Source organism: Tauraco erythrolophus, chromosome 17 (genome assembly GCF_009769465.1).
Source record: "Tauraco erythrolophus isolate bTauEry1 chromosome 17, bTauEry1.pri, whole genome shotgun sequence".
NCBI classification, from domain to species: Eukaryota; Metazoa; Chordata; class Aves; order Musophagiformes; family Musophagidae; genus Tauraco; species Tauraco erythrolophus.
This window is the reverse complement of record NC_141481.1, coordinates 12,171,969-12,186,023: the sequence shown is the minus strand read 5'-3', so window position 1 is coordinate 12,186,023 and position 14,055 is coordinate 12,171,969. Positions and strand designations below refer to the sequence as shown.

At 53.7% G+C, this 14,055-nt stretch overlaps 1 protein-coding gene across 1 annotated transcript in view; it reads left to right on the top strand.

Moving 5' to 3' along the window:
• The window catches only part of PEMT (phosphatidylethanolamine N-methyltransferase), a 41,750-nt gene extending 30,975 nt beyond the window's left edge, over nucleotides 1-10,775 (top strand). Inside the window, exons 5-8 of the mRNA XM_086622405.1 lie at nucleotides 4,172-4,283; nucleotides 9,115-9,189; nucleotides 9,952-10,012; nucleotides 10,747-10,775. Coding sequence (XP_086478531.1) covers nucleotides 4,172-4,283; nucleotides 9,115-9,189; nucleotides 9,952-10,006 — 242 coding nt within the window. The 3' untranslated portion in view covers nucleotides 10,007-10,012; nucleotides 10,747-10,775. The remainder of the gene's footprint in view (nucleotides 1-4,171; nucleotides 4,284-9,114; nucleotides 9,190-9,951; nucleotides 10,013-10,746) is intronic.
• The last annotated feature ends 3,280 nt before the right edge of the window (nucleotides 10,776-14,055 follow it).

Genomic DNA, 14,055 nt, shown 5'->3' with positions numbered 1-14,055 from the left:
ATGTAGGGATTTTATATACTGAGTCCCATCACCTTCACTGTCAGGCCTGAAATTTTAGGAAGCAGCTGATCGTCTGACAGTCCAAATGCTCTCCAGAAAAGGGACCCCAAGTCCAGACCCCGCGAGCAGGTCAGCACCGGCGCAGCGGGTACGAGCCATCGGGCAGCCTTGCTCTGAGCCCCCACATGCTCGACACACGTGCCAACGCAGGATCTCATTTGCTCTTCCCGCTGCAATAAACCTGACATTTGTTGACAGATCCTTTTATCTGCCGCTTTATGGCAGAAGGCATTTTCCACTGTGCCTTCTTTCGCGTTTAGAGAGTAATTCTATTAGCGTTGTTGACTTTAAAAACATGCCAGTATGTGTGGAATTCATAAAAATAAAATAGAGACAGGAACAATAAATACCGAAGGAAAGGGGCAGCTCCCGCTGGCTGCAATAATCACAGCCCCAGCTTTGACACTGCATTTAGGCTGTGCTTTTGCAAGTGCTTTACAAACCAAATTCAATTAGCCCCTGCAGCGTCGCCAGGAAGAAGAGAGGGAGGTAATAAGCCTTCCTGGTTTCAAGTGGAGCTGCAAAGAAATGTGTTGAGTTGGCCAAGATCCTGCTGCCAGAAATAGAGCTCAGTGCTCCTGAACACGTGCCCTCACACTTCAGCTCCTGGCCCCACGTTACACCCCTGTCCCCCAGCTACCAGCCACCAGTATCCTCCGAAATCGCCCGCAGCCCCCAGGAGCGATGCTGTGCCCGCGGAGACATGCCCACAGAGGCCGGGCACAGGAGTAACCCGCCGGAGAGAGCTGCTTGAACGCTCCTGAGGTTCAGCCAGGTCTGGGGTTTTTACGTAAAGCCTGATTCATCTGACCAGGAGGATCCACTGGGCTTGAACCGCTGGGGAAAAGCAAACAAGTGAGTCAGGCTCAGCGTAAGCCCCGTCCCGCTCCGCTCTGCACGACCGGTGGCTCCTCTATCCCCCCGGGCAGGGAAGAGGCAGGAGTTAGTGGCCTGTATCGGGCACTTCTTCATCCTCTGTGCCGGTGGAGGCTCTCCCTGCCACCAGCACAGGTTGAGTCTGCATGGCTTCGAGCCTTGCGTGACGCAGCGAGGGGCCAGGCCATCCCTCTCTGCTAACCGGGGCATGACAGGCACCGGGGCAGAGCTGAGTCAGGGTGGGGAGATGCCAAGAACATGTGCTGGTGCAGCCAGGCTGGCTCAGGACCTCTGTGCCACAGAGGCACGGCCCAGCTGAAGCCCTGCAGAGCATCCATCCTTGGACTGAGAGTGGCTTCTCAGCTCCGTGTAAGCCTCCACGAGTCCTAACTCAATGGAGAATACTGTTCAGTGCAGTTTCTTACCAAGCCGTGGGGAAGACGAGGGGTCTGCTGGTCTCCCCAGGATCTCACGTGGGATGTTCTCTTGCTCAGGACTCACCTGGGACTGGGACTTCCAAGGTCCCCCTGCATGGAGAGTTTCAGTGATGTACTGGGGCTGTGGGAGGGGCAGGAGCCCCCAGCACCCATCACACTTGTCACTGCAGGTGGCAAAGGGCTGCGCTGTTTCGTTAAGAAGGGGGTTATAACATCATCCAGCTTCTTCTCACAGTCAATATCTGAGCTCGAGAGAAAATTTGAGAGAGCCTCTATCACTGAAGCACTTAAAAAACTTATTGGAACAGCATTTGACCCTTCCCTTTGGGTTTTCCTACAGCAGTGAGAGCTAAACCACTCAGGGCACGGAGACTGCACTGGAGCTGCCCATTAGATTCCTCTTTACCAGCACATTTAAGCTTTGGAGCAGCTGCAGAGCACTTTTGTCTCTGTAGTTTTGCCTGAACGGTGCAGTGGGAGCCACGAGTCACCCTTCTGCAACGAGCCTTTCTGTGCCACCCCATCTGCTGCCCAGCAGCACCGACCCCAGCTTCTGTTCTCAGGGGCTGGATGCGGCCCCTCGCCCCGGCAGAGCAACCCGCCTGGCACCCCGTCTCCACACCGTGCCCTCGCAGGGATTCAGACATCAGTTCAGCACCTTCTGCCTCGCTGTTCGCCCTATTTCCCGACAAACGTAGTAACAAGGATTTGACTTCCCGGAGGCCGAGGGCACCGAGAGGCGGCTCTGCCTGTCTGAGCCCATCTGTCTGGCACCCGAGCGCGGTTCCTTCCAGCGCTGACCAAGATTTCAAGTAAATCTGACTTGACCGAAGTCTGTCACTGGGCTACAGTGGAGCCGGCGGCTCCCGGAGGGAAGCGGAGGTGGCGTTTCAGCCCAGGTCGGGCTCCGGGGGCCACGGGGGGCCCTGCGGAGTCCATCAAATGGCTTTTTGCTGCTGCGATCCGAAGCGTCTGCCCTGTGCTGCGAGATGGTTATGCTGACCTCCGGCAAAATCCAACCCAAATGAGATGCCAAGGTCCCTCAGCCTGGCAAGGTGCGGGTTCCTGTTTTGAGGGCGTAGCGGCGGCACCGGCGATGCCCAGGCTGATGCAGTGCAAACCAATGCGCAGTCCTTTCCCTGAGCACCTGCCTGAAGAGAAAAACATCTCAGGTCCTCTCTGGTGATCATGTTCGTTTAACTGTGTAGGTTTACATCGGAAAAGCTTGTGTTCGGGGGGCGCTGCCTGTTCCCCCCAGCTGCTGTGTGCTTTTGCTTGCTGGGCTCCTGCCCGGAGGGTCCCACTGGTGCCCAGCACAGATAAGCCCCTGCCAGCCCCACAGACCTAGGGCTTTGTGTGAACCTTCCTGGTGCCAGCGCCGTTCGCGGAGCGAGGTGTTGAGCCCAAAGGCGAGGGCGGGCAGGGTATAATGAAGCATTTTGACACATAAGAAAGCACAGAAATGGGCTGTGGCAGGGGGTGATGTGTTCTTTCTACCAGAACAATCTCCGAGATGCATTGCCAAGTAACTGTGAGAACATATAGTATGAATACCGGGCAATTATCTCACTTAGTGGCCTGTAGTTAAAGCCCAAAAGCATTGTCTAATTGGGCAGGCGCTGTTTATCCTTAGAAATAAATGTTTTTGCACTGTGTGAGGTCAAAGAAATTACACTACGATCCAGGTAATAATAATAACCTTGAATAGTTTGCACTCCCGTAATGCCTTTTATCTGGATTTGCAAGCACTTTCTCACCATACATTAATCCTCACCACCATCCCCGCTATAAGAAAGACTGATATTATGATCGGTGCACAATAGCACTGGGAGGGACGGAGGAGACTTGCCCAAGGTCAGGGAACAGGAACGGGCTGGCAGCAAAGCCGGGAACACGACCCAGGGCAGTGGCAGCTCCTTGAGCTGATGGACCAGCACTGCTCCTCGCTGATTGATGCTGCGTCTTGTGCAGTGGGCACGGAGCAAAATCCTTACTGGGCTTTGTGGTCTCGCTTGTAAGACCAGCAGAAATCAGAGCTCAGCATCCCAGCCCTTTCTCCCCCACTGAAATGCCGCTTGCGAGCTGCACAACATCTCCTTGCTTGTCGTATTTTTTTCCCGGCTCCTTTCAGGAGGGTGGAAGGATGACTCCGAGGTGGATAGGAAGCTGGTTGGGTGCTGACAGTTCTGAAAGCTTTCCTCATTACAGATGACAATCACCTATTATCATCATCATCATGATGCCGATAATTGAGTGTTTTGTAGGCAGAGGTGCTATTTTCTGAAATTCTGAGAAATTTCTCTGAACTGTGAGATAAGGGTGACACTGAATGAGGGCATTTGGTGGTGGCGGTCGTGATTATAACATCTCGAAACACCATTACAGCATGCTGGGCTTTTTCCCCCATTAAATGGATTTGATCCTATGCACTTGCTTCCTCATCAAGTGGCATCAGACGGGCAGTTTTCAAATGAGAAAGCCAGAATCAGCCAGTTGGGGCCTTGAGAGCTGCCTCCCGATGAGGGACGTGGCTGCCATAGCCTCACTACAAGGCACAAACCTTCCTCGTGGGCAAAGAGCCATTCCCGGAAAAGCTGATAGTCACAGAGTGAACAGCCAACCTATTTGTTGCTATTTTCTCAGCCTGGAAGTCAACAGCGAAACCCCTTGTTCGCCTTCGCTCTGCGTCCCTGGCAGGGATGCCCCGTGCCACAGGGAGGGTATCAGTGTGCCAAAGCCCCCCACAGTGACTCCCAGCTTCGTGTAGCCTAACGAGAAACCCTCTGTTTGCTCTGTAGGTGATTATTTTGGCATCCTGATGGAGGCAAAAGTGACCAGCTTCCCCTTCAGCGTCCTGGATAATCCCATGTACTGGGGCAGCACAGCCGTCTACCTGGGCTGGTCCCTCATGTGAGTACGTGCCCCTGCAAACAGCACCGGTTGTAGGGCAAGCGTGGGGTCTGTGTGCGGTGGGGCAACCACTAGTACAGGCTGTGTGGAGAAGGGATTGAGAGCAGCCTGGGGAGAAGGACTTGGGGGTGTTGGTTGATGAGAAGCTCAACATGAGCTGGCAATGTGCACTGGCAGCCCAGAAAGCCAATAGTATCCTGGGCTGCATCCACAGCAGTGTGGGCAGCAGGTCGAGGCAGGGGATTCTGCCCCTCTACTCTGCTCTCGTGAGACCACCCCCCGCAGTGCTGTGTTCAGCTCTGGGATCCCCAACATCAGAAGGACATGGAGCTGTTGGAGCGGGTCCAGAGGAGGCCACGAAGATGATCCGAGGGCTGGAGCACCTCTGCTATGGAGACAGGCTGAGAGAGTTGGGGCTGTTCAGCCTGGAGAAGAGAAGGCTCCAGGGAGACCTTCCAGCAGCCTTCCAGTACCTAAAGGGGCTACAAGAAAGCTGGAGAGGGGCTTTGGACAAGGGCGTGTAGTGATAGGACACGAGGCAATGGCTTTAAACTGAAAGAGGGGAGATTTAGATTAGATATAAGGAAGAAACTTTTTACAATTGAGGGTGGTGAGGCACTGGCACAGGTTGCCCAGAGATGTTATGGCTGCCCTATCCCTGGAAGTGTTCAAGGCCAGCTTGGATGAGGCTTTGGGCAACCTGGTGTAGTGGAGGGTGTCGCTGCCCATGGCAGGGGGTTGGAACTAGATGATCTTTGAGGTCCCTTCCAACCCAAACCATTCTGTGATTCTCTGATTCTATGATAGGGTGTCAGGCTGTATCAAGGGCCAAAGGAACTCTTGGTGGTGGCAGTCAACAAAAAAAATGTCAGGCAAAGCACGAGATGTCCCGACTTCTCGCTTCCCGACTATTTTTGTGCATGCAAAATCTCTGCTGTCATAAAAGACTTGTAGCATTAATTGTAGAAAAATAAATAACGGCCAAGTGCTGGGGAGAAGAAGCATCAGCAAATGCTCTGCAGCTGAATGAGCTGGTCCTTGGCAGGCTCTGCACGTGGAAAAATCAACAGTCAGGGCCGAATTCATGCCGGGTGTCAACTCAGCAGGGGCAGGGCGCTGATACCGGGGATCAGTGTGACCCTGTAATTACCTCTGAAAAAAAAAAAACGAAACAAGCCAACACACCCTTTCCCCCACTGCACGGCGATAACACTTCCGAAGCGCTCCTCGTGATACAGCACGGCTCAATAGCCCGCTTAGGAGGAAATGAATAGGCTGTAATTTAGCAGCAAATGAGCAATATACTCTATTCTGTGTAACAAGTTTTATGTGGTTTTCATTTAATATCACATTTTATTTATTTGCCCAGGAGAAAAAAAAAAAACACAACCCTGGCTGTTGTTACGTCGGGAGCGAGTAGAGCGCGACGGGCCTTTATCGTTAGGTACTTTGCACTGGTGCTGCTGAGTGTGGCCACCTCTCTTCTACTTCGGTGGAAGAAATGAAGTGCTTTGCCACTTCCCAGTCACCTTTCCAGCCACGTGTGCAGCGCTTTCTGGCCTCTGGTAATAAGTAAAGCTGATGGTTTCTGTCCTTTCTCCGCCGAGCCTTGCTGCTGTTTGTTCTGCACTTGAAATTCCAGCCCCCCCCCATGCCGTCAGGGCAGGCTGCACGAGGCTGTTTGCCTTCCTGGCAAACCCACGGCACTGGATTGGGTCCAGACCCTGGGAAAATGGTGCACAGGAGCCGGGGTGAGCGCACTGCTGCAGTCACGGTGGTGCCGGGCAGGAGAGGCAGCCGTGGGGTCGGCAGCGGCACGATGGCAGCATGGATGTTGCTGGGGGGGAGTGGGGCAGAGGCGGGGCGGGAGAGCAACTGGCACCATCACCCTCGCAACAGCACAAAATGAGGAATTTGACCAGGAGAAATTATAAGGAGATTTTTATTTTTTTTAAGATGAGCATTGAGCTATTTCCTAGAACCTTTGCAGAACCAGCTGAACCTTCCTGAGCTGTTTCTATCGCAGAAATCCCTTCTTTGCCCTGCGAGAGAGCAGCCTCGCACCGGGTACACGATGCTTGGTGTTCCACCCCAATCCTGGGCAAAAGCAACTCGAGACAAGGGTGTGATTGCCTCTTTTTTCTCATTAAAAGGCTGCCACCATAAAGGGCAGCAAGGCGTGACAAATAATTGCTGTTAACAAATTGCTGGAGCTGTGCAAAGTGGCACCAGGACACTGCCCTCCTGCCCTGGGGAAGCTCTGCACAACCCTTCACGGGGTGTTTTTGACATTTTCTCTTCCCTGGGATCTCGGCTCGGGTTGATGAGGTTTTTGAGAGGTCCCAGGTCTCTTCTGAGCTCCCAGGGCTTTCAGAAGATGTTAGGTGTCTGCCCTCGGAGGCCAGAGCTAATGTCCTGGCTCCATGGCAGTGGGAGAGATGCCGGAGGAATGTGTTTTCCATCTGGTTTTGGTCAGACTTAAACCATAGAGCGTATTTGTCCTCCCTCAGCCATGTATCATGCTCCATATGATGGCATCGGAGCCCAAAGGATTGATTCATTTTCACCTGTAAGGGCACGTAACCACGTAATGTAAGCAAGCCTGGCAGTGCTCCGGCCAGCCTGCCTTTCCATCTCCAGTTCAACCTTAAAAGCATCACATGGGACGAGAGCCGCTGTTTTCTCCCTTGCAGGATATTACAGCTATCCCCACCTCGACTAACGGTGGCTCCGCAGCCAAAATAACCGTGTCTGCCAAAGACATTGGAGATGGCACCTCTGCCCATCACCATGAAAACAGGAGCTTCAGCAGGAAAGGGCAAAGCAAGTGTCCCGCGTTCAGCACCCAGGACCAGCGAGGCCAGTGGGGAAGGATGCGACCCCTCCACCACTGCTCTCGGAGACAACATGGGGAGCTGCAGCAGGGGTTGGGGATGCACAGATTTTTCTGCCCAAAAAAAGTCCTGCCAAGACCACGAAACCTTCCTGGATGAGTCTTTGTCCACTCTGCTAAGACATGAGCTGTTGCCTAATAAGTAGGACAAGCTCATAAGATGAGAGAGACAACTCACCCTGACCAATGCTTCTCGTCGCAGGCGACAAGCAACCTCGTTTCTCCCTGAAAGACAAATGGAGCATGAGCTGTTTGGGGACAGCTTTGTGTATCTCTGGTAGGGAAGTGTTTTAACTCATGGCAACAGGCTGTGTAAATCAGAGCTGGAGCTGCAGCCAAATGATGCAATTAGAGGTCTTGCTGTCAACAAACAATCATGCAAATTTGTTCTCTCCGATAGGAATCAAGGAGAAGACATGACTAAGCATGTAATAGCGGGGGGGTTGGGAGAGGAAGAAGTTACCCGATGCTTCTTAATGAGGGGAGAACTTATTGCAAAATGGAAACAGTGAAAAGGTGAAGATTTGTGTGCGTCTATCCAGGAACTGATGTGGCCGAGCAGCACCTGACGGCAGGTCCAGTATGAGGTTTAGGTGGTTTGGTCTCTCCTCTCAAGGCGTGTTTTCCCAACAGGACTTGTCCCCTTGCACAAGGCTTGCAGGATGTTTATCCTCACCAAGGACCAGCTACGTACTTTTTTTTTGCTGACAGCCAGCTCTTGTCTGCCTCAGAGCTGAGCTGCAACCAGTAATTAAAGGCAATCAGCAGTGTCTTAATTAAAGGGAACACTTGGAGGCATTAACTGGAGGCGTAGGATGCAGAAAGGGTGTTTTAGGGGAGCTGGTGGTTGTGGTGAGCGAGACGTCTCGCTGGGGAGATGGGGCCGGGAGCTCATGGGTGCTGGGTTAGCGACTGGGGAACGGCTGCTGGTGTGGGCACTGTCAACTGGGGGAGTTTGCACGTGACATGATGGTCTCAGCTCCAGGTTTGGGGACTGTAACCCACCCGCCGAAATCCTGGTGCCTTAGCAAAGCCGTCACTGCCTTCACTGGCAGCATCCGCCTTGGACGCTTTCAGGCCAAGCATCCAAGAAGTGGCCACAAGTGGGTGGTGCAGGTTTGCTGCCTACATTGATGTCTCTCTTTAGAGCAGGAAGTGATGGGGATTTTCTGGTCCCAATTCTTCGGCCTCGATGCTAAAAGGAACAGCCACTCCTGTCGCATCCACAGCCCTCGAGCACCCCTGCCCGTAACCAGGCGGTGCAGTGGGTGGCATTGGTCCCCCGCGCTGTGCCTGGTGACCTCTTGCTGCAGGACACCATTCAGCTGGGCCTTGGGAGGTGACAGGACGTGCTCCTAAAACATCTTGAAATGGGTTTAAATGTGAACTGAGCCCCCAGCACCCCACGCACCCAGCCCCAACGCAGCATCCACGCCAGCACCCTTCCCAGGGCAGGTGTGGACCTTTCCATCCCCTTCCATCCCCAGCCCTGCGATGGCTCAGCCGCCGTTCCGATGTATACGGTACCATACGCTGCTCTGTCTGCCAGGTGCCTCGTGCACCCTGGGTGGCCCATCTTTCTGTGCACATCAGGCATTTCCCTTACAGCGCCGACTCGGAGCCACAGCCGTCTGTAAGCAGGTGCTCAGCTGTTAAACAGCCTTAGAATCTCAGGACTTGGCATCAAAGCAGAAGCTGTCTTAGCAGAGACGTGCAGGGATCAGACTTAAAAGAAGTCGCTGGGGTAGGCTGGGGAAGAGTCTTTGCCAAGAAACATCTGTCTAAGACAGTTAACGTTAAGTACAAAAAAAACCCACCACCCTTTTGTCTGCTTCTGTTTAATGAGCGAGAGGAGCCCGGCGTCTCATTTCACTTTCTAAACCAGGTCTTGCGTAAGCCTGTGTACTTACCTGATCTTTTCCTTCTCTTTCAAAACAGGCATGCGAGCCCAGCTGGCCTTTTGCTGACAGCTGTAGTGGCGATTTCCTACACAATCGCGGTGCTGTATGAGGGGTGAGTAGCTCTGCAAAACTGGAGAGCTTCTCATTATTTCTGCCAGCTTTAACTCCTGAGGTTTCGGGGAACTGCAGAAGTAGAGATGTTTTTTCCCATTAATTCAGCAGGAAAGAAGGAAAACAGACGATTGTTTTTCAATTGTTTCATAATGGGCAGATTCCTCTCTGAAACTATTTGCTGAGTTCTAGGAACATTTATGCATTTGTTTATTTTTATCGAAACGAGATCTTTTTTTTTCGTTCGGGTGCCTGATTCTGTCTATACAAGAACAATAAGGAAGGCAGCGAGAGGACTTACTGTGTCATCTGAAGAGACCCTTGCAAGAAGAGCTTGCATTTTGTAGTTCCTTGCATGGGCTTCTCTGATGTTTTGCACCACAATAGCCCAGGACAGAGCAACGCAGGATTATTCCCAGAAGCAGAAGTTGTACTTTAGCAGTGAAAGGTCTTTTGTATTTGCAAGGGAGGAGGAGATGCAAAAAGAGCCAAGGCTGGTCTGCTTGCAGGGGGAGCCCGAGCATGTGCTGAGCCTCATCCTGCTCGGCACAGGGATGGTCCTCAGTGGGAGCAGCTTGGAGATGCTCCATGGTCCAAAGAGACTGAGCTGAGGCTTGCCATGGCACAGGAATAGTTGGACTGTGCCAACCCATGAAGGGCAGAATTTCTGGGCGGAAAGCACACAGTAGTCTTGATTTTAATTCTTCCCCCTTCTTTTGCCCCTCTCTTGTCTCTCCCCAAATTCCCATTCTCCCAAACACAGGCCTTTCACAGAGAAAATATATCGGCAGAAACAGAAGGGAGCAAAGAACAAGTAGCGACAGGTACGTTTGCCCATCGGTGTGTCAGCGAGAAGGGCTGCTTTGCTTTGCTCCCCCACCTACGAGCGCGTTAGATGGGGTCGGGAGCACCACCCTCCCTGCCAGCACATCCCTGCCCAGCCCTGCCTTCCCCAGCTCCTCCACAGCCCTTCCCGCACTTCTCCAGGGATTTGAGCTTCAAACCTCCGCAAAAACCCAGGTGGGAAGGCTTTATGCAGAGGCAGTCGTGTCCGCCTCCTGGCACCCAACCACCAACCCCCAAATTGTTTTGATTATATACTTGAGAGTCAGCGCGAGGGGAAAATTGCTGGGGAGCTTCAAGGCTCCAGGCTTAGTCTAAATCAGGCAGAAAAAAGCAGCTTTTGGCCATGGCCAGTGCTCCAGCGAGCGGCAGGGATGGTGTGAGAGGGCATGTGTGCCTGACCACCCCGCAGCGAAAACGGGCATCCCTGCTCCAGGGTGCTCCATGCCCGAACCGGGAGCATTCTGCACATGGGCTTGCACCGGCTCACTCCAGGAGCTCAGCCTATGCTTGCTTTCTGGGGTCAAAGGTTTCTACTAAACCTTGAGTTCCTGCCCAGGCTCCTTTCCCTGGAGTTAAATGCCCCCCATCTGCCCACTGGTGGTGGGACAGGCTGGACAAGCACTCGGCACCGCTGGGTTTTTGGCAGCCCCCACAAAGCTGCCAGAGCAGCGGCGAGGTCCCTAACAGACTCTTGTCTCTTTGCCCTTTGCAGAGCAGCGTCTTGGACACCTCGGCGCAGCGTGCCTCTGCCGTCCCCACGCTGTCCCGATTCGCCTGTTTTCCTACTGAGATGTATCCTACTAATTAGCCCAGCAACCCTTAATGAGCCAACTGAGCGCCCTGCAGTATTGGAAGCGATCGGAGGAACAGCCCGAGCGTGGCGGCACCTCCTCGCTGCAGCCCGTGGGAGCTGGAGGTCTCTGTCCCCAGGTCTCTGTCCCCAATGCCAGGTCACTGCAGCTCCTGCCACGAAGGCGATGATCTCCCGGGAGCCACATGGCACGGGACCTCCCGACCTCTTCTCCCGCGCTGATTATTAGAGATCAGCAGGGAAAAAAGCTATTTGGCACCAGCCCCGGACTGGAGGGCAAGCAGAGTGATGATGGAGACACTGGGGGCTTTTCGTAAGTGAGCTCTGAGCAGGGGGAAGCACCAGCTTCGGCTGATCCTGAAGATCATCTGAAGATGCTGCCAAAGAGCCTTGGGAAGCAAACAAAAGCTTGGCCGAAGCAACAGAGAGGTCTCAGGAGCCCCTGAAGCGCTCGCACACGGCTGGGGAAGGAAGAGGGGAAACTGCTGCAAACTCAACAACAACAAAACCTGGTGCAAACCCAGCAGCAAACCCCCTCTTTCCTGGGAGAGGGAACCCTCCCTGTCCAGAGCTGCAGTTTCCCACCAGCGCAGAGCCCTGTAGCATCTCCGCGCTCTTTGCAAAGGCTCCGAGAAAGGTGACTGATGAGCACGTTGGTGTGAACGTACCACCTAAACCGCTGCCCAAGGTGGTGGAGGGATGGCAGCTGTCCTGTGGGCAAACCCCAGCATGGAGAAGACCAAGGGGAAGAGTCAATCCTCATCCATGCCCTGCAGATATCCCATCCCTGGCTGTGTGGGTGTCCCGGTCCCCTCAACACCCACCCAGCCCCTCCTTTTCCCTGGGTCCTGCCTTCCCCACCACCCAGTGCCTTCCAGCTATTTTCACTGCCTTGCAGGGGAGATGGGTGGAGGGAGGGGAAGGGCCACAGCCAGGTACGGATCTGCCCCTTCGCCTCTGCCACCAGCCTTGGCGAGTCCCAAAGAGCCCGATGCTGGATCCTACCCTCAACGGGAAGATCCCAGGGATGATGCTCCAGGCTCAGGCTCAGTGTTTACAGATTCCCAGAAGGGTTTGAGAAATAAGCTGTAAATGACCAAAAAAAAAAAGAAAAGCAATGTCAAGCCCCCGGCAGCGGCGCTGGAGGAGGGAGCTGCGCTGCTGCCAGCTCCCGTGCCGGCACGGGGATGTGGTGCCACGTCTCGGTATCGCGTCGTCCCCTCCACAGAGGGTCCTTCCTTCCTTTTCTCAGTGTCACCTGTGTGAAACGGTACAATTTCCTTTTGCTTTTGCATGTTGTAATTCACCCTTCGGGCGTTGCTCAGCCGGAATTAAAAGCGTTGGATTCTTTTCAGTCCAGCCTCTTGTTTCTTTCGGCCGGGCTCACAGACACCGAGTTTGTGTTTCACCACTTCAGAACCATTACACCAGGATTCTTTTTATTGCCATCTCAACAACCTTCTCTTAAAGACTTGGGCATAGTCTTTTATTTTTAGATAAGTTTCTACGTCCCCTTCAGTTGAGGTTTATAGACAGAGGCTAAAACAGCCCAGTACCCATAGCAACCAGCAAGGAGAGGATACGTTGCATTATCCAGACAATTTATGTCAGAGTTGCCAGTCCTGGCTCAAAGTCTCTGATGTAAATAAATTCGGATTTGTTGATACGTGAAATCAGTATTTACCAAAGAGACGCGTGCGTGTTCAGGAAGGATTACTCTTAACGAGAACGCAGCGAGGGCTGTATTTGTGCTGTCTCGTGGCCGGTCTGAGGACCACGTACGCCTTTCCCTGTCCCTGCCATGAGACCAGGGGGACCCCAGTTGTACCGTTCCCATCCCCAGCTGGCATCAGCCCCCCTAAAATGGATCTCTGTCACCATAAGCCCCAGTGACGGAGCTGCTTCCCCCTCCGTGCCCACAGCATCCCGAAAGCACAGGGGTTCAGTGCTGCACCAGGACTGGCTTCACAGACTCCTTCACCCTTGTTCTGCCATTTCCATCCCAACCCTTCCCACTTCCCAGCCACTCCATGTTGGTTTTGCATTGCACAAGGGCTTTTCTGGGGCTGTGCCAGATATATCCCCGTTTTTAGTAGCTCTTCCCACAGCAGCCAGCACGGATTAACAGAACAGGTTCTGGCTGCCGTAAAGCTGGAGTCTGATGTTTCAAAGGCGTCTGTTCTGTTCCCTCAAGCAAACCCGAGGAGCTGGAAGGTGATGTTCAAGCCCATCTCACTGGGATCCAAGCCTACCTTTGTCCCTGGCTGGAGCCATTCCCAGCAGTGCCATGCTGCTCACTGGGACTATGGGGAGGAAAACACAGAAAGACCATTATTTATATTGGTTTATAGTGTTTAAGAATGAAGGATTAGGAGAGTCTCCCTGGTTATAGGGAAAAAGCTTGATTCCTCTCCAATTACCTAATATTTCTAAGAATTTGAGATTACCGAAGGTGGGGATGAAACCTTCAGGCTGAGCATGAAGCATTGGTGGTATCAGAGCTTTTTCCCCACTTCCCATCCCCAGGGCCAGTCCCTGGCTGTGGCTGGGCCGTATCCTGCACTGATGCAGGGATGGACCCCACGGCCTCCAGTCTGGCCATGAAACTCCTGCTGCTTCCAAAGGAGAGACCTGCACCGTCGGAACCCCAGGACCAGCTGGTTGCAGCCCCGGTGCTGTGCCAGAATGGGCAGGTGCATCCCTCCAACTCTTGAGGGGGTATCAAGCACCAAGCCAGGTCCCTGGAAATGTGGTTATGGGTCTGTTTTCATAACTTCATGGCTTCCAAATGCAGTGTGGGGCTTGCTGAGCCCATGTGAGCTTGGCGGGGGCGTTTATTTGCAGCCTTGGGAGATGCCGCACGTGAGGCTGTGCGCGGATGCCGCTGATAACGCCTGCCTTGATGTTTGGGATATTTTTCCAGAGCAAACACCAGGACAGGAGGAATTAGTTAAATCTCAACTCCTGCCTGGCAGGGACAGCCAGGTCACCCAGTCCGTCGCGCCGCGCTGCCTCGGGTCACCCCGTCCCACCGCGCAGCCCCCAGCAGCTGCTCTGCCCACCACTCAGGTTTTCTCCGTGCAGCTGCTTGTGTGGCCCCTCCGCATGTGTCTCCCCTCCCTGAGATGGTGTGGGATGGTTTTTTTGGGGGTGGGGAGGATCACCCGTACCAACCCAAACAGCCCCAGCCATGGACATGCGATGCGGACC